At 44.1% G+C, this 20,897-nt stretch overlaps 1 protein-coding gene across 1 annotated transcript in view; it reads left to right on the plus strand.

Annotated features, from left to right (window-relative positions):
• LOC115787873 (glutamate receptor ionotropic, kainate 5-like) overlaps positions 1 to 20,676 on the plus strand; it is a 128,985-nt gene extending 108,309 nt beyond the window's left edge. Inside the window, exons 14-19 of the mRNA XM_030740641.1 lie at positions 686 to 859; positions 8,439 to 8,604; positions 11,056 to 11,281; positions 16,840 to 16,968; positions 18,542 to 18,663; positions 19,918 to 20,676. Of these exons, the coding sequence (XP_030596501.1) occupies positions 686 to 859; positions 8,439 to 8,604; positions 11,056 to 11,281; positions 16,840 to 16,968; positions 18,542 to 18,663; positions 19,918 to 20,676 (1,576 nt within the window). The remainder of the gene's footprint in view (positions 1 to 685; positions 860 to 8,438; positions 8,605 to 11,055; positions 11,282 to 16,839; positions 16,969 to 18,541; positions 18,664 to 19,917) is intronic.
• The last annotated feature ends 221 nt before the right edge of the window (positions 20,677 to 20,897 follow it).

A 20,897-nucleotide genomic window follows, 5' to 3' on the forward strand; every position in this document is an offset into this window, starting at 1 on the left:
ACAGAACAGCTCTTGGGGAAAGAAACAGGCTTTTTGTGGCTGTTTATAACTTCAGAGGGCAGAGCTGTCCTGAGCACATCCAGGATTAATGTGACGACTACATGCCAAACTCAATGGCTGCTTTAGAGGCACTGTGGATTTTGCATTCCATGCCCCCTTTAAACAAGGAGAGGCAGTTTGTTCAGGAAGAAGAAAACTGTGATTTACACTGAGAGGAAGTTTGCAAGGAGACAAAATAACATTAATTTTTTTCTGCTCCTGTCACTTGAAATTTCATCTTGTGTTTGTCTCTCAGCCATTTTCCTCTCCCTCTTACTTCCTATAATTTCATCGTTCACACAAATGCCAAAATGACTCCATCTGACAGTTGTGCACTCCAGCTGAGCATCTAAACACAGTCATTATGCTGTTTCTTTTCAGGTATCGGCTGCGATGTATGTCTTTCTCACCTTTTTTCTTTTCTTTTCTTACCTCAACACTTTATATAAGAACATTTCACAAACAGATTCTACATTTTGACAAAGTTGAGTTGGAGCATCATGTAAGGTTTAACATAAACGTGCGGACCATCAAATGTCCTTTTGATGAAATGCAAGACGACGTGTAAACAGCGTGTCTCTGGTTAAGGTTAGTCTGGTTTATAATAAGTCATTTAGGTGTTTTTTTTCCTCGCCTCTCTCCCCAGGCTCAGTCCCTATGAATGGTACAACCCTCACCCATGTTTGCGGGAACGGCGGGACATCCTGGAGAACCAGTACACCCTGGGGAACAGTCTGTGGTTCCCAGTCGGCGGCTTCATGCAGCAGGGCTCCGAGATTATGCCGCGGGCGCTGTCCACCCGCTGCGTCAGCGGCGTCTGGTCTGTATCAGAGCGGGCAGAAGATGCCATCATTACCGGTTTATGATTATGTGTACATGACATGAACTTGATGCAGTGCACATGTAGCTGTGGCTGGAGGACTTCTGATGATGTTCTCCCAAATTCAGAACAAATTCCTAAACAAAGATTTCTTCAGGCAGCTAAGCTTTATATAAATTACTGTAGTGAATATTCTCCATGAATTATGTTGAACTATGTATTTGTGTCCTGCTCATGATCACTAATGTATGCATCTACACTCACTTGAATGGGTGAGTGTGTCCAAACTTTTGAAAAACTGTGAAAAAAGAAGTGTGTTTTTATTGCTTAAAGCAGCCAGGTGCTGCTAGTCAGATGCACCTATTAGATTAGATCATCAGCAGGTGACCTGCTCAGTGTACTGGTGTGTGTTCCTAACAGAGGCCCGGGACTTTAAGTGTTCTGTGCAGTTTCTTACATTGTGCCTGGAATCTGCTGGGGCCAGTTTTCCAGTTTCGAGGTCACAGCTCATAATGCTCCTATTACTACTGGGACCACTTTGGACTCCACCGCCCACATCTGCTCCAGTTGTTCTTTCAGCCTCTCTGTTTTCTTGTGCTCCTTCTTCCTGATCTTGCTGTGCACTGGGATTGTCACATCTATCACAACTGTGGTCTTCTGCTCCTTGTCAACCACCCCTGTATCTGTCATGTCACATGAAGTCCCACATATAGGCCCGTTGTTCTCAACTACGCTGTTTGACAAATGTGAAGCTAGAAACACCAGCAACCATAGCTGAATGTCTTCCAGGGGTCAGAGCAGGCGACAGAAGGAAATCTTAAACTGCTGCCTCAGGATAAATGTAGATTTGGTAAACTAATAATTAAGTTATTATTGAATCAGTGTGTATCTTTGCCAAATTAATGTTAGACTCTGTAGTTTTCTCTGGGCCCCTCCCCAATTGGACCAGGAGCGACATGTTTACCTGTGTGTTCTCCTTGAATTGCTGGCTGTCTCAGTGGTGTCCAAAAAAAGGGCTTTACTGGGAATTGGGAACGTTTCTGGGAAAACCTGGTCTTGTTAGCAGAGACGGCATCAACCCCACTTTGAATGGAGCAGCTCTCATTTCTAGAAATCTGGCCAAATTTATTAACCCCCCCAAAATGTGACTGCCCAGGGTTGAGACCAGGAAGCAGAGCTGCAGTCTTACACGCCTCTCTGCAGCTTCTCTCCTCCTGACATCCCCCCAAAACCCCATCCCCACAGAGACGGAGCCTGCTCCCAGACCACCAAAAAACAAACCAAAAACCAGCAAAAAATGAATTAATCAAAGAAATTTCCAAAGAAAGAATATAGCATCCAAAAATGTCGGTCGTGGTCCGGTTTCCCCTTTGCTTCTTTTCTCAGCCTCAGAGGCCCCGGCTCAGGCTTGGAGCAGCTGCTACATCCTGCTACTATGTGCTGGATAGTCTCCAGGGCACCTTTGTGCAGTCCTGGATCTGCTGCTTAGGGCCTGTTTTTGTGCTGCCATGATCAGAGCCTCTGTTCTGTCCTGTAGGCCAGCCTTTTCTGGCCACTGGTAGGATTTCTGTGCTCGTTCCTCTTCCTGTTTCTCATCACCATCTGTCTTCAGCTGTCTGAGGCACTGTAGTAGCAGCTCATCTCAGGGGGCCATCTTCCTGATGTATTCATGGATGCTCTAGGTTTCATCCTGGATTGTGGCCCTCACCCTTTTTTGATGCTTTGGAGCCTCAGGGTGCTGGACTTTGGGGACAAGTTGTGAGTTTTGTTTTTCTGATGACTGGCAAGGTGGTGCTTGTTTCAGCAAACGCCCCCAAACATGGTTGTATGCAACATTGCCTTCACGTTCCTGCTGTAAACCAAAGAGGAAATGGAGCAACAAAGTGGAGGAGGTCAGGGTGGATGGATGGGAATGATGAACGCCATATACAGAGTTGTAAGGTGATAGTAGCATCAAATAATAATAACTGTCAGTGAGGGAACATCACTGTGTGCTGACCAGGACACACACAGCCCTGATGCTCCCTCTGGTTTGTAAAACCAGCACTTTTGCTTCCTTCCCTCCCCCTCTTCCCCCTCTCTTCTGCCCCCCGTCCACTCCTCCCTCCTCGGGTACATTAACTGAAGCTGCACAGATGGTAGAGGGACTCTCATGTGAAAATGATGATGTCAGTTTCTCTTCTCATTTTCCTTCCACTCCTCTGCCCTTCACCCTCTCTCCTCTCCTTTCGTGTGATTTTTCCAGCTCAAACTGATGCCCCCCCCCACACACACACACACACACTTTTCACTGCTGTTTAATAATTTCACAGCAGCTGTTGAACTTCTAACATTAGCCATGTCAAAATGCACTGTAAAATCACTTAAGTTAATATAACTCCATCAATTTTTTAACCAAGCCCATTGAAAACTTGATATAAATTTTAATTCACAAGATGCAAAAAGATACAGAAAAATATCTCTATTAAGGAATTGCTTGATATTTTTCAACTTTGCTAACTTATTTTGAGCTCACAGTAAAACTTAAAGTAACTGTCCTGCAGATAACTTTTAAAATTATATATTTACACGGTCTCATTCAAAACTAAAATTATTGTTTCACTCTGTGTTAAATTTAGCATTTTTCGTATTCATATTGAACTTCTAATAACACATTTATTACAGCTTAGGTTTGTGATGAAATTAAGATTTTATATGAAGAAAAAAGTGGGATTATTATACTGAAAATTAATCCATTAATTTGTGTTTGCATGTGACCTCAAACCCAAATGTATCTGAAGTAGTTCATAACCTGCTTACATGACGACACATCAGTGTTAAAGTGGTCACAGGGGATCGTTTTCCAGCAACAAATTTTACTTTTTAGTACTTGAAGCATTTTTTTATTTTAAGTGAGATATTTTAATAATGGCGTATGTTGTTACTTTTTACGCAGGCAAAGTATCTCAGTACTTCCTCCACCCCTGACACTCTCTTAGTCCCAGTAGCTGCAGTCAGACAGATGGTGGAGTGATACTGGAGGGACTGGAGAGGCCATCAGCATCTTTTCTCTCACAGCTCTCAGGCTCGTCTGGCACTTAGCCTCATAAAAACTCATGATGGCTGTGGCACAAGCCGCAACATACTGATGTGTGTCGGTCTGCTTGAGTGGCTCGTTGGCCCGGCATGCTGTTCACGCATCATAGCCAGTCAAAGGGAAGAGCTGCAGAGACTGTCAAAGGAAGGAGAAGTAGATATGTTCATCAAAATAACTTAAACGTGATACTATTTATCATATGTGTGTTTTACAGGTCAGATGTGCTCTGGTGACTTTTACAGTGACCTTTTACCTTTTTACAGTTGGCCCTCTCAGAGCCTGAACAAACTCTCATTTCTTAGTTGCTGCTTCTTCTCATCACAGTATGTTCTTCAGTGTTAACCCAATCTTACAGATCAAATCTCTGAATCCGATCAGGAAATCATGCAAAGCCTTTTTGTCTCACTTGAAGCCCACACAAGGCGACAGACTGTGCATTGGGGAGGACATGGGACCCCCCCTCACAGGACCATTAACTGTGTGAAGATAAAGACCATTTAATGTCTGATCTGACTGTCAGGTGTTCTCACGTGGTGATATCTGGAAAGGTGTGGGCTGCCGTGCATCTACAGCTTCAGCCTCTGAAACACCTGAAGTTGATCTAGAAGAGGTTGATTTGATTTTTCTCTCTATTTTACCAGCTGGTCTTTTTTTATATCTTGTTGCTGATTTTGTCAAAGTCAGGTTCACACAGCTCTCCACTCTTTCTCTCCTTCTTTCTGTCTGACTCCATTTTATAAAAATTCACTCTTGATCCGGGTTCAGTCCAAAAGCTGTTCTTTTACCCAGCATGCTTTGGTGACATCGAAACTGACAAGTACTGTATAGGTTATTATTTTTACTGTTGTTTTTATGTTGAGGCCAAAAATAAGTAGAACAAGCTGGTCGAGTTAGCAGCCTCGGGGAAACTTGCTGAGAATATGATAAGCTAGTCACCTCAGTCACTTCAGTCCTCCCACATTCACTACAGAATCCAGTTAAAGGCTATATGATGATTACTATTAAATCATTACATGGTGTGGCTGCAGTTCATACCTCAGCACTCCTAACTCCACCTTCAGATCCATCAGGTCAGAGAATCAGTAGCTGCATCCACAGAAGGTCGATGACATTTGGCGACTTGAGCGACTGGTGATGCGAAGTGGGCGGGTCCCAAGACTGTGGATGTTCCTGTACAGGTTCCACAGTCCAGACTTAAAGCAAACTGTTTACACTGTTTCACCCCCGACACTGTGGACTCTACTTCCTCTCACTATTCGATCAGCTCAATCAGCTGCTTATTTAAAATACTTTTAAAAACCAGCGGGCATACTTCTGAATTTTTTATGGTGCCTTCTTAAAATTTTTCTCTTGCCTTCTGTGCCTCTTGTACATGTTCTGCTTCATTTTATGTATTTTCTGTTTTGATGTTGCCATTTGTCATAAATTCTGTCAAACACCTTTAAAAGTTGCCATAAAAATTGCATAATTATAAAAATAATCATTATTATTATTGTCAGAATCACTTTTATTGACCAAGTATTTGTACACATATAAGGAACAAAGGGGTTGTGATGTCCTGCAGGGAGGTCAACACCAATCATTCAAAGGATTTCATGACTACAGGCGTCAGTGTCACAGGTCATTAACCCAGTGACAGAGTGGAGTGTTTGAAACAGGAGGGGCTTCACACAGCTCCAGGGATCTGTTGAAAGGGACCTCTTATACTGTCCCCGCTCCTGAGTTAAGTGTAAACCACGTCAGTAAAAATTGACGTGTCAGTGTAGCTGCAGCCTCAAAGACGCTCCAATCAGTACAGTCACAGCAGGCCTGTAGTTCCAGATTTGCCTCATTGGTCCAGCTCCTCCCCGTCCTGACCACAGGCTTTGCAGAGCTTACATTTAGCTTTAAAAGTCAGGAGAAAATGACCCAGGCAGTGATCAGAGGGTCCCAAAGCAGGACAGGAGACAGAGCGATAGGCATCTTTTAATGTGGTGTAGCAGCGGTCCAGAGAGCTTTTGTCCCTGGTAGGACACTGAATGTGTTGTCTGAATGGTGGCATCTCCTGACTGAAGTTTTCTCTGTTAAAGTCCACAAGAACAACGAGCAGGGAGTCCAGGTGTTTGTGCTTCATGTTAGTTATCTGGTCACTAACACAGGCCTGAGGCGGGATGTAAACGCCAACCAGAATAAGGCCGTTTACACGATGAAAACAATGAAGTTTTGTTGCACTTTGGCCTTTCATTTATATGACAATAAAAATGTGAAAATGGGTTCCACATTGGAGTGTTTTTGAAACGCTCCGCTCCCCATCTCCGTGTAAATGGCTAAAGCGCTACTTTTTTAAACGGGAGGCAGTGGCACATGCGCACTGCGACTCCTGTACCCACATCCCCAACTTGTGGTTTGGCATAGAAACTACAGCGTTTTCAATGTCCTGCGTTTACGTGTGGATGGCGACCATTTTTAAAACGTTTCCATCTGAACGCGTTACTTTTCAAAAATGAAAATGGAAAAACAAAAACAGAAAAGCGATACCATTTCCACTGGATCGTTCTCTTGTAAACGGCGCCTAAATGAAGTGTGTCTTTTGTCCTGTCTCCCTCCCCTCAGCCCAACCGGTCACAGCAGATGACCGCCCCTCCCTGAGCCTGGTTCTTACTGTATAAAGCGCCTTGAGGCAACTGGTTGGTGTGATTTGGTGCTCGTGGCCCAGTGTCCTGAGAATTTTAGATGTGTCCCTGATCCAACACACCTGAATAAAATGGCTGAATTACCTCCTCAGTATGCAGTCAAGTTCTCCAGAGTCCTGCTAATGACTTCTATATTTGACTCAGGTGTGTTGGATCAGGGATACTTCTAAAACCTGCAGGACGCTGGGCCACGAGGCCTGGATGTGAGAATCACTGGTTTATACAGAAGCAGATTCCACCTCTCCTCGCTTTCCCAGAAATGTCCGTTTTGCGAGTCACTCGTAGAAGTTGAAAGCCCAGCAGATATAATGATCTGTCATGGACGTGTTCACCCAGCCAAGTTTCAGTGCAGCACAGGGCAGCAGATCTGGAAAAGTCCTGTACAGCACAGATCAGAATTCACGCTCTTGTTATTGTTATTATTATTATTATTATTATTATTATTATTATTATTATTATTAAAGTAAACCACCATGTATCTGTAGCCTGAACCAAGAACAAAAACCATAAACAGTCACTACGTGATGGTTTGGACCCACAAGAACAAGTATTTTGTTTAAAAAATGGGGGAAAAAAGAGGAATAGAGTCATTAAAGTTCATTATAACCAGCAGAGCCTGCAGTCTGTAACTGGAACTCTGTGGTAACCTACGACGTAAACTGACGGGCACCTTGAGAAATGTAACTACACGCTGGGTCGATGCAGCCTGCAAGGACTGTGATTACGGCGCCGGGTTCAGAGGGTCTAAATCAGGCCTTACACAGTAGAGCACACAGACCTACTCTGTAAATGTCCACATCAGTTATTTCAGGCAGTTAAAAAGCCCCTGAACATAATGGCTGTTGTAATTTAGTTGCATAGAAAAGATTCAGTGTTTTGGGGGTTTGTTTTTTTCTGTGTAATTTCAGACATTTTTTGTAAAGATCATCACCTGAGCAAGAATTTAAAATAATATCTTTATGTTTTTTTTATGGGTTTGAAAGCTCACTGTAACAGTTTGTATGAACAGTCCCGCCGTCTTATCTCACGAGCCCCATTCTCTCCACACGATTCGCTCTCTGTTTCAGGGTGAGATGAGGACATTCGTATCACTCTCACATCTGTTCATTAAATATGAAGCTACAGCCAGCAGATGGTTAAACTAGTTTAGCATAAAGATGACAAACAGGGAGGAAAGAGCTCTCAGATGAATACTTTGTTTTTAAGCATACATGAACTGTAACATGAACACAGAAAGCCTGTGGTGGATCTCTCCCTTCCTTCCCTCTGCAGCCTGCAGCTGATGCTGAAGCCTCTTTCTCCTGCTGCCATTCAGAGCTACATCCACACACTGACACTGCAGAGTTTGTCTTCTTATTTTCACAGATAGAGCACGCTGCTCTCTGTGCAAACACAGCATATTACAAGTTAATGACACCCTCCAGCCAATCACAGCTAAGAAATTTTAGGCAATCACCAGAGCCCGAAGTCTATTTTTTTTATTTGCTGGACTACTTTTCATTTAATTTCTGCTCTGCTTCTTCCCTTCCTCTCTGCCGTCTTTTTAATTCTCTCCTCCCTCCCTAATTCCCTTGCTCATCACTTCCGCCTCATTTCCTTTGCAGAGGAGGCGTCCTGCTCGTCTCTGCTGCAGCCTGAGTTCATGTTTAGGTTGATGATTTTTACCTAAAACTCCTGACGTTTCCTGCAGTGCCCTCCATCTGTCTCTCTGCTGCTTTTTCCACTCTCAGCTCTTAATGAAGGGAGAAGAGGAGGGGAAAGAGTGAAGGTTTACTGCAGGGTAAAAAAAAATAAAGGTTAAAGCTGCTCCTCTTCTTCTCTCCTCCCTCAGGTGGGCCTTCACCCTCATCATCATCTCGTCCTACACGGCCAACCTGGCAGCATTCCTCACTGTCCAGAGGATGGAGGTGCCCATCGAGTCTCCGGATGATCTGGCTGACCAGACCAACATCCAGTACGGCACCATCCACGGAGGGTCGACCATGACCTTCTTCATGGTGAGATTTTTTTTAATCCATCCATCAGATAATGAACAAATAAAAGCAATTCCAGTCAATTAGTTATCATCAAAGGTCATTAAAGCCATTTTTTATATTTTGATTATTTATTATTATATTTTTATCATATATAACCTGTTACCACCGATGGATGTTCATGTTACATGTGGCTGTAGTTTTAAATAATGAGGTCAGTCTATGTGCAGTAATCCCTGTGAGCCAACAGCTCAGGCTGCAGACACTCGTGCCTCTTTTCCACTTGTACCTGCTCGGCTCGGCTCGGCTCGGCTTTGTTTGTTTTCCGTCACAATTGAGTACCGCCTCAGCAAGGCGGCCCAAAAGTCCTGTGATGTCATTTGTATGTGACACGACTCCCTCTGGATTCAGCCGCTGAGAACAAAAACCTCTGTGGTGATTAGTGTGCAGCCATGTCCAGGTTTCGAAAATGGGGGGTTTGATTCTTGTGAAGGAGTCACTCTCGTGACTCATCTAGTGATGTCACTGCCTGGCCAATCAGTGCCATGCATTCTGTTGATGTCACATTTTCGGAAGCCGAAGGGCACTGTGGCAGAACAGGCTCCCCTTTTGCAAACTCTATTTCTTGTGTTGTGAACATATTTTATGGTCCAAACTAAACTACTGCAGCATCTGTGTGCAGCACAGAGGTAAACACAGACAGCAATTACAAGCAAGGATGCAAAAGATGCAAAAATACACACTTTGCATCCTTTTTTCTGTGATATGAACTGATACAAAGCAGCAAGTTCAGTTTTAGGACCCAACCTGATTCACAGTCATGAAAATCGTATGTCTTTTCTCGTGTAATATGCAGAGTCACGGCTTCTGCTGTTTGCCTCATGCATTCCTGGTTCCAGATCAGCTAGCTTGTGGTGCTGGAGCAGAACTGATTTTTTTCAGCTGAGCACTGAGTGAGTTTGTTATGGAAAAAAACCCTGAACGGTTCGAGCACTTGGCACCGGCACCGGGTCAGTGGAAAAAGGGCCTTGGAGCATCAGGAACCCAAAAAACAGGACAAAGCAGACCCAGGACTGCTGAGCAGCTACAATCCCATTTCAGACAGAACAAGATATGTTTTTATGTTTTACTGTCAATAAAATAGGAATTTATGAATTTTGCAAAGCGTACATTTGATACTTCACCGAGCATCCCAACTTCTTTGGAATTGGGGTTGTTTGTGTCATTATATATAATTATAGAGTAAATTATTTAGGGTGAGCAAAATAACAGATGACTACAAACTCTATCTAAAAGCCCAACCTTAATGTCAGCCATTATCTGAATGGAATGAACTTTTTCTTCTTCTCAATAAATCCCATTTGCAGAGACAGACCAACAGTAACTGTTTCCACTCACATCTTTGCAAAAAATATCAGAATGAAAAAAAGATTGAATATTGGAAATAATAATGACCCTTTAATGTGGTGGATTACACATCAGCAAAAGATCCTAATAAGTGAAAGACCCCTGGTTTGATCCTGGGAGGAGACAGAAATCCTTTGGCGCGTGCTTCGGGGGGTGTCTGCAAAATCAGACGTGCCCACTGTGTTACCCACTGTGGTGACTCCTTGTGAATAAGGGAGCAGCTGAACGTTGCTATGCCAGGTGAAAACATCTGCCTGTGTAGTAATAAAATGAACTATAACAGAGTCAGTGAGTCACATCAGCACTTCACACACATCTGATGAGCTCTTCGTGGATCTTCCTTACACTGGTACACTAACACAAACAAGCAGAATCGTCCACATTTCCACAACAGTTTTTACCTTTTGTTTTTGAATGGCCTCATCTCATTTAATATTACTCAGTGATTTGTCAGAGAACACGCACGAATACGACACTGACTTTATTTGATAGAAATGTGCATCAGCACTACTGCTTTGCTTTTTATTGGTTTGTGTAATTAGTGATTAAAGCAACAGTGTGTGATATTATTGGTCAGATCATTTCATTAAAAATGCTCCAAAAGGCATCGACGGCACAGGCTCCAGAGGTCCAGCTCCTTCTTATGACCGCTTCTTCTGCAGTGGTTTAATGTGCATCACTGAACTGATGATAAAACGGGAGGAGGTGGAAACAAGCACTTATTTGCATTTTCTTCAGCTGACTTCCCAAACCATCACCAGACCTGCAGTGTGAATTCATCTGCCAGCTGTTTTAGGAAATTATTGATCCGTGTTACAAGTGACATATATAATTTAAGGTGTTTTTAAGGATTTATGTCCTCAGGAGGAACCAGTGGATTTGAGCCAGACGGATCATATTGAGAAACAATTTACCATAGAAAGCACCAAATCAAATAAATAGACTTGCCCTATGAAAGTACATTATAGGGTACAGAACCGGACTGTAAAATGGGTTCAGCTGAGATGTCAACACTATAACTATCCTTCACCATTCCCACCCCACTTTCACCCCCTCTCCCTCCTCTAGAACTCGCGGTACCAGACGTACCAGCGGATGTGGAACTACATGAACTCCAAGCAGCCCAGCGTGTTCGTGAAGAGCACGGAGGAAGGCATCGCCCGTGTCCTCAACTCCAAGTACGCCTTTTTGATGGAGAGCACCATGAACGAGTACTACCGCAGCCTCAACTGCAACCTCACACAGATTGGAGGACTACTGGACACCAAAGGATACGGCATCGGCATGCCTCTGGGTGAGTAGAGGGTGGTCAACAAAACATGGGTACTACAACAGATGCAGTCACAGAGCCAGCAGAAGTAAATACACTGTGTGTTTGAGAAAGGGCAATTTAAAGCCAAGTCAAACAGCACAAGCCAAACAAACTGCCCCATGCTGCTGATTGCAGGGTTTACATCACAAAAAACAAATCTCTACAACATGGAAGCACTCTTGTTCTGTTGTCAGGAAGGTCTGTGACAGGTTTCTTCACCTCAGGTGATGAATGCTAGAGTACCGATTAGCATAGTAAATGGAGAGAAGGAGGAACAGATGTTGAGAGAAAATAGTGTGAAGACAGCAACAGACAAAAGATGAGGCGTTTTCAGGAGAGCAGCCTGTCAGTCAGCCTGCCGGCATCACCCGGTTGCCCTCGTGGACATCGTCTCCTGTGCTTAACTGCACTGACTGACAGTGAGCGATTAGCATCAGCTGTAAATGCAGGAGAATCAGAACTAAAGACCTCGACTGTTCCCCCACTCAAAGATTAACACAATGGCAGAGATCCCCCAACACTAACAAAACACAATCACATCAACGGGTCGCGTGAACATGACAATGATTCAGATACGAGGAGGGAGATTTTACATATCGTGTCGCTCTGCCCTCACCCCGGTCGCAGCAGATGACCCCCCTCCCTGAGCCTGGTTCTGCTGGAGGTTTCTTCCTGTTTAAAGGGAGTTTTTCCTTCCCACTGTCACCAAGTGCTGCTCATAGGGGGTCGTTTTGACTGTTGGGTTTTCTCTGTATCATTGTAGGGTCTTTACCCACAATATAAAGTGCCTGGATGCAACTGTTTGTTGTGATTGTGCTATATAAACTGAATTGAATTGAATTGAAATATCTGCTCCAGAGCTGCTGTGATGTCACAGCACAGAGACAGGTGCAAAAACAATTCAGGAGGTAAAAGACTAAAAAAATATTCTTTGAGCAGATGACTCCACATTTTTGCCAAAAAACTCTGAACTGATGAGTTTGAACAAACAGCATCTCACGAGTCAACGAGGTTCCATCAGCACGAATCGGTGCTGTGGAAGAATTAAGAAGGAAATTATATCCACACTGTACTGAGGTCATAAAAATATCTGCAGATGGGTTTCATTTTCATCACAAGTCAGAGCTTTAAATCCTAATTAAAGGCCAGGTCTCAGATTCACGAGGCTTTTTCTTAGTGTGAAGACGAGTTGGTCCTAGTGATAAAGTCAGGACTAAATCCTGGTAAATGCAAAGCATCTTTGCCCTTAACCTTTCACAGCACAGATTCAAACCCTACAGGGTTCTCTGGTGATCTGATGGATGTCAGGTTAAACTAAAACCTGATTTTTTATTGATGTTAATTTTGGAATGGGGGGTTATAAAGCTGGCTTTAATGTGGTGAAGAAGATGAAAATAAATTTTATGATCAGGGCTCAAGGGGAATTGGACAAAGGACAACTGGGTGGGAAAAAAAGGGAATTTTGTAAATGATGATCGTTCATTTGGGAGAGAAAAAAAACATTACCTGAATTTTATCGCTCTCCAAAGGGGAGTTATATTTCCAGAAAAGCCACTTGTCATTTTTGTTAAGAACAAACAGAAAAGCATGTCAGGAGGTGACAAATGAATCATCAAGAACCGTTAAAACATAAAAGATCTAACAAGTGAAAGTGTCATCGTTTTGTCTTCAATTATCTTTTACCTTGAACACACACGCTCCCTGCTGACTGTCACTTTATGAAAGTCAGAGTCACTCTATAATGGAATAATAAGAAGATGAATGGATGACAGAGAGCGAGGATGGAAGTGAGCTAATTTACAGCTGCTGAGGACAAAATATTAATACTGGTATGGCTGTAATATGAGCTGATATAGACTCGGGGGCTCGGGCAACCTTTAATTTTACAGCTTCTCAGCCATCGTGGATCTTTCTTCCAGGTTTTTCATGCAGGTCAGTCACCCTGTCATCCATCTTCATCCCATTTTCTAATTGTTTTGTTGCTTTTTGTTGGGTCATTCACAAATACATTTTTCACCAAGGTGATTAAAGGCCTTTGGTCAAATGTGAAGGATCCCACATCATGAAAAACATCTTCATTTTCATATATTTTATATGAAAATAAACTAAAAGCTGTCAAACTATGAGCTTGCTTACAATCAGTGGTCAGGGATCAGACCAGGGCCTCCGGCTCACATATTACCGGACCCCTACAGCCCCTCCAGGTGGTGGGGCAGCAGGACAGAGGGCCTACTGTACATGGCTCTTCAGGGCTGAGCCTCTCCCCCAGGCCTGGCTTCAGGGTGGAACCAGTTACAGTAGATGTCACAGTCTGATTCTGAGATCTTGAATCACACCTAATCTGCCCCCTCATACATGACCAGTTTCCCTGGGAGACCCTACCAGGAGCACAGTGCTATCACGACATAGTTCCAAGGATCACTCAGGCACCCCACCCCCCACCCCCCACCCCACCCCCCCACCCCCCACTGTGACAGGCTGGGGATTTTTGGAGGGTTCAGAGTGGACCAAGTAAGTAGAGCAAGTACATCTGAAGCTTTAAAACAGGGGCTTCTCAGACTTGTAGATGCTGTCAAGGTGGCTACATCCATCTCCCGTATACAGCTAAAAATCCCACTTTGTGTGGTATTTTTTTTAGACTTTCAATAACCTTTACCTAGCAGTGTTTCCCTTAAGCCTTGGATAAATGCAGATTAAATCTACCTCCTCTCTCAAATGATAAACTGCTGCAGAAAAAGCAACATGATTAACATGCAGTCAAGTGACAAGAGTCAAGGGTTCAATTAGTCTGTGTCAGCTTATTATCTTGGTAAGTGGCAGCCCCACAGCTGTCAGTAAATCTTTACTGAGGATTGAACGGGATTTCGTTCCGTAAACAACCTATACGGACGAAGCACATCCGGTCCTGAAAGATTAAACGATTAAACTCCCTGTTGATGAAAGGTGACGTGGACGGCGTGACATTTCCCACAGAATGTGTTTCTCAGGAACATTCAGGAGTTTCTGCTTGTGGCAGACCAGATTCAGTAATTATTGTAACCAATTCAGTGAAATAACCCAAATTAATGTTCCCTTTCGGAGAGGTCCGGCTTCACTTTAGCCACCTGCTGCCTACAACACATTAGAGAACCTCAGGTGTAAAATGAGAAGCAAAACAGCAGCGGGCATGTTTGATTTGTATAAAAGATGCAGCTGCTCGTATTGTTGTCTCGCTGTTTATGAGAACCTGAGTTCCTGTAAGCAAACTGCCCAGAAACCCACAGAGCAGTTAAGTGTGCTTGTTCCTCCAGCAGAGGGGAGCATGTGAACTATGGCTATGATTTCTTCACTAAAAACACCAAAGATAAGAGCACAACATCCTGCTGTGTTTCTTTTTCTCAGGTTTTTTTTTCCTTCAGGTCTTCGATTCTTTGTAGCCGTGGAGAAATGAAACGCTGCTAACTCATCGTACCGCACTTTATTCAACCTGTACCTGTTTGGTGTCGCTGAACCCACCTGGAATAACACTGCAGTTACATTAATAACAAAATGATTGCAAATGATTGGTCTTGTTGTCTGTGAAATGGTTGCTTCAGAGAAGGAGACCAGGTCTGCAATCACTCACAGTCAATTTACATCTTCAACGCAACTTTAGTTCATCAAGACAGCAATAAAACGGCAATAAGACGCCACCAGTCTGAATGGGGTCGAGCTGGCAATTGCGTGCAATCTCTTTGTGAAACTACAGCAAATAACTGTGATAAATAGGTGAAAATTGCAAACGTGTTGCTGTCTGTTGCCAATACACACTCAGAAATTCACATTAAACACAAATTCATATTAACTGCAGACATCCAGCCAGAACCTCAGAGAGCTGAAACTGAAATTAGTGACGTAGTTGCTGCAGGACAGCAACTTCTGTAGAGGAACAAAGCCAGAATCCAGCCAGCTGGCAACCAGTTGAGTCAAATTGCCTATTGCAAAGAGTTGCACTAATCTGCTCAGACTGACTCAGATTGACTGCGGCATGTTGGCAATCTGTCTGCGCTGATAAATTAGACAGTGATGATTTGCAAACCTTCAGCAATCTGTCTGAGAGTCACTGCAGCCGGTTCGAGTCAGACCCCGATTGTTTGGAGACGGGTTGCCTCCCACCAGCCCAACCGAAGTTGGGGATGTTGCACGCTCGTCCTCCGGGTGACCAGTTGGTCACAATAACCACTAGCAGTTGGTTGTTAAAAACAAAAAAATTAAATTCACTGATATTTTTTGTTTTCCTAGTTGAGGTTTCCATCCTATTTGTCCTCTAGTGTGAACAGTTAGGAGTTAAAGGATTTTGTTGGAAATGCACCCAGCCATCTCATTGTTTAAACATCTGGAGATGCTTCAGGTGCCCTTCAAGAGTCACAAGAGTACCACTGTCATTGACTGGACGAGTTAATGCTATTAGAATGGTAAGTCTGCTGAGGTTTCTCTTTCAAAGCTTGCCCACATATATTAAATCATCCTTTTTTAAGAAGCTTGACTCTTTAATATTACCTTTTGTGTGGGGATACAAAACTCGTAGGATATCAAAGGCTCACCTACATAAATCTGAGAAGGAGGGTGGCCTGGGTCTCCCAGTGTTTTATTACTGGGCAGCTAATTTAAGAGCCCTCACCTACTGGAAGCAGGAAGACTCCATGAATAACAAAATCAGCCCCATGTGACCACTCATGGAAGCCTCTGCCACCAATAACACATCACTCTCTGCCTTGTTGTTGTTTTCTGGCCCATTATCACCAGACAAAGAAATTAAACCAAATTTTATCATACAGAGCTCTTTGCAAATACTGTCTCAGATAAAAATAGCTTACAAAATTCCCAATGTCTGCATTTATGCCCCCATATATGAAAGCCACTCATTTAAGCCTGGTTTGTCAGACGCAGGGTTTGCTGTTTGGAGAGAGAGAGGGATTAGGACACTTGTGGATTTATATATTAATGATCAATTTGCATCATTCGCTCAGTTATGCTCAAAATTTAACCTTACAAATGACCACTTCTTTCGATAACTCCAAGTCGGGCACTATGTCAAGGGAACGGTGGTTGCTAAAAAACTCATCCTCTTAAACTGGAAGTCTGCTAATGCACCCTGCTTCACATCCTGGCTTAAGGCGATGGTGTCCATTCTACAAATGGAAAAGCTGCAAATGGATTATAATAACACATTTGGGAGATTTGATAAAACTTGGAGACATTTTCTGATACAATGTGGCAAAATCAGCAACACGTAGGGGCTCGAGTTTTTTTGTTTTTTTTTTGTTTTTTTTCTGTTTGTCTTGTTTGTATGTTTTTTTTCTCTTTTTTAAACTTATATATATTTCTTTTTTCATTGCACTCATTGAGAAGTTATGTTTTTGTTAAATGAAAAGTTGTAAATAAAGTATTAAAGAGTCACAAGAGTTGTTTTTGTTTAAAACCATGCAAAAAAAAAATCATTTGATAAACAAGAGCAACAACACCAGTAAACAGCTTTCAGACCTGTGGCTTTACCCACTTCTGCTCCTCGTCCTCCTCAGGCTCTCCGTACAGAGACGAGATCACTCTGGGAATCTTGCAGCTGCAGGAGAGCAACAGGCTGGAGATCCTGAAGAGACGCTGGTGGGAGGGAGGCCAGTGTCCCAAGGAGGAGGACCACAGAGCCAAAGGTGAGCGCTCCTCGTTTTATAAGAGCAATTTCAGTCTTTTAACATAAGCGCAACATTTAACATTGAAAGCTTCATGTCAGAGGATCAGCTGTGAATGCTCCCTCATGTCTGTAAAGGAGAGTTTTTACCAGCTTCCTTCCATTCTGATTGTTTTATGTTTCATGAGATGAGACATAAAACAGAAAATCAGTTTGTTTTTATTGAGCGTCTCATTTCCTGTGTCTGCCTGTCTTTTCTTCATCGATTATAATGAATGAATTTTTCCTTTGCCATCGCTAGTATTGACCCACATACATGTTTCCCTTCTCGTCCTGAAAGAGTCTCACAGCAACAAGACGACACGTTTTATCTTCATTGATTTTCTCAGCCAATCGTGTTTTTAGCAGCCAATCATAATGGGATGTTTGTGATAATGGTCGTGCAGCCTTCTTCATTCCCAGAGCGGCAAAACAACGTCAGCCAGCAAAATAGCCTGTGTGTGTGTGTGTGTGTGTGTGTGTGTGTGTGTGTGTGTGTGTGTGTGTGTGTGTGTGTGTGTGTGTGTGTGTGTGTGTGTGTGTGTGTGTGTGTCCTTAAACATGGGCCAGTTTCAAATAATGTATCAAAAAGCTTAAGCGGCATCTTTTAAAAAAATGAACACTTCATTTGTTCACAGAGAATGACTGTTCACTTGGAAGTTTGATTTAAGCATGTTATTGCATATGACACGGTTTCCACCTGTGGACTGGAGGATCTACACAACCTGGTTATGTTACTGACCTTATTGCCCCACTGTTCCTCTTCTCCACTTTACACATGAAGAAGCTTGAAAAACTATGAAGAAGTTAGAGAAGGGATTAAATAACCAGGCAAATACTATAACACAGACAGAATAAAACAACATAACTTCTGAGTCTGAGAAGCAAAGTGCTTAAACCTGCATTCTTTTTAATGGCCACCAGGGGGAGATCTGTGCTGCTGTTGCTGGTCCTGCTCAGGTGTTGCATTCCTGTGATCCCTGACTAGGTGATGTTAACTTGAACTGTGAATAAGCCCTCAGTCACACAGGCCTAAACACTATCAGCAGCTATCTGGCAACATCTGGCTGACAAATGTGCATTTCCTGTCTAGCTGGCCAGTGGTTGCTGGAGGCTGCTTGACTGTTGCTAAGCGTAAATTAGTCACAAAGAGTGTGCTGCCCTAAAAACCTCCCTGTGTTTGCTTTGGTGGCTAGCAGCATTTTTTGCAAATAATAACTAACCACTGAGCAGAAACTTGAAAAAGTTGGAAAACAGAGCGAGTTCACCTAAAAAAAAGGTAAAGTTGTCCCTTTACCACTGAAACCAGCACGTTTCAAAAGATGCAACTTTTCATTGAAGGCGAGCAGCCTTCATTTCACCGTTGTAGACAAGTTGGCATCTTCCATGTAAACTGCAAGCAACCGCAGCAATCTGCGGTCACAGGTAGGTTTTTGCTGATGCACCAGATATCTCTTTGTAAGCGGTTTCACTTGGAGACAGCCAGCAGCCGAAGATGGGACCATTCTGCAGGTGATCACTAAAGACTGATGGTGCTCTCCATCGCTGTGTTTCAGGTCTCGGCATGGAGAACATTGGTGGGATCTTCGTAGTCCTGATCTGCGGCCTCATCATCGCCGTCTTCGTGGCCATCATGGAGTTTGTGTGGTCGACACGCCGCACCGCAGAGACGGACGAGGTAAACCTTCATCTTCCACCCTCCTCTTCATCCCTCATAACCGTCCTCCTGCACAGCCCGCTGCCTAAACCACACACACAGACACACACACATCTGATGTGGTGTGACATCACTGTGATTGAGGAGAAAATGGCACACACATGGGATTTGTTTAACCAACATCCAACTCCTCCCCACAGTTTGACCTCAGTTCACAGCCTTTAACTGTTTCTCCAAACAGTGGTTCTTGTATTTAAACCAAGTTTCTTGGAAATTATCACTGCTTTAAATGTACTCTGGTTTCCCAGCACTATGACTGTTACTCATGTTTAAAATGTATAGGGAATTAGTGTGGCTTAAAACACCTGCACCTCAAAAACAAGCTCAGCTCTCTCTCCATATTTCTGTTCATCCATTCATTTGTCCTCTGAGCTTACACTCTGTCGCTTTGACTTTCATTTGCTCTTCATTTATCTGTCATTTATTTGACTTTCTGCTTGGGCTGTTTTTAAAGCGGCAGATTATAGGACGCACACACACACTCTCTCAAACATGTTTACAGATAACACTGGGTAGACGTGGAAAGCTGCGAGCATTTACACATACTGATAAAAGCATAATGTGTTCAGGTCTCTCTTTTTAGCTCCAGCATTTGAACACAAACTCACTCTGCCCTGCGCCCACCCCCCCGCCCACCCCAGACTTTGCCTTTGGACATTAGCTCATACACTTTGAATGATAAGAGGAAAATTCTGAAGTAATTTAAAAACTTCCATCAGTAGATTACACATATTTAAAAAGAATAAAAAGATGCATTATAGCAGTGCAGGCTGTCCTGGTGCTGCATTGAGACCCTGCAGGAGGGCTGCAGATGGTCAGGGAGAAGTCGAACAGTCATCAAAATAGATTGAAAAACAAGTTTAGTTTGATTTTTGCCTTAAAGTATGGATTCTCCTTTGTTTTTAACCACAGCCTGGATACAGTGAGCTGCTACTGCCACCTCCTGGTGGTAAACGTAGAAGCTCTTTGCTAAACACCAAAAGCATGAGGTCCCCATTATTCTCCAACAGCTCCTCAAAGTGACGAGCTAACACTTACTGACAGATGAAAAAGTTACTCCTAATTGATACATGTTAATCTGAAAGTTTAGAATCAGCTAAAGTGAACACCTATCAACATTTAGGGTGCTGCTGCGGCCTCTGAGTGGGTCTCCATCAGAAGACGAAGGTGGGGAGTACGTGTTGTGGCTGACTCGTTCTGTTCTTTGTCTCACAGGTTTCTGTTTGTCAGGAGATGCTGACGGAGTTTCGGAATGCCGTCTCCTGTAAGAAGAATTCTCGATCTCGTCGCCGGCGGCCCCTGACCAGCACCGGAGGTGGAGTTCTCCGTCACCCATCCCGCCTGGCTCTGGCTGGCCCCCGCCCCATCCGCCTGGTCCGAGAGATGCGTCTCAGCAACGGCAAACTGTACAGCGGCACTGGCCCGCTCACAGGCGGGCTGGCGGGGGTAGGTGGAGGTATGGGAGGAAGCCCTGATTTGGGCCCGGGGCCACAGAGGCTCCTGGAGGACCCGCTAGGCGCCAACACCACCACACATCCTCCTGCATCAGCCTTGGTGGCTCCACCCGCCCCATCTCGCAGCTTCCTGCAGGCCTGCAGCCACGTGCGCATCTGCCAGGAGTGCCGGCGGATCCAGAGCCTGCGACCAGCCACGCTCACACCACCTCCACCCCCTCCGCCCTCCTCATCCTCCTCTGCCTCTTCCTGCTCCCGGATCCCTCCCTCAGTGGCAATGACGGGTCTTCACCACCGCCACAACGCCCACCATCACCTCCATTACCACCACGGCTCCATGTCGTTGCCCCGCCTCCCACCGCCACCTCCCCCTATGCCAGCAGACAGAGCTGACAGTGATGGAGGGACTGCAGCAAGCCCGCAGCGGTCCAAAAACAAACCCGCACCACCACCCAGGCCGGTGCCTCCCATCAAGACCCCAACACACCCACCGACGGACTTACTCGGTGGGCACGACTGAGCGTAAGGACGCTGTCAGTGGGGTCAAAGGTGATGAACTGCTCATTGACCCCACAGCTGGATTGCTTCAAACTGGTCTATCAGCAGGGGTGGATGGAAGAAACCATTCTGACCCCTTTGCAGGGTCATTCAGTAAAACAAAAAGCCCCTTCAGTGGATTGTACCACTAACTTTTACACGGGGGGTGGGCGGATTAAACCGCTCTGACCTGTAAGCAGGGAG

The sequence above is a fragment of the Archocentrus centrarchus genome, chromosome 11 (assembly GCF_007364275.1).
Source record: "Archocentrus centrarchus isolate MPI-CPG fArcCen1 chromosome 11, fArcCen1, whole genome shotgun sequence".
Classification (NCBI taxonomy): domain Eukaryota; kingdom Metazoa; phylum Chordata; class Actinopteri; order Cichliformes; family Cichlidae; genus Archocentrus; species Archocentrus centrarchus.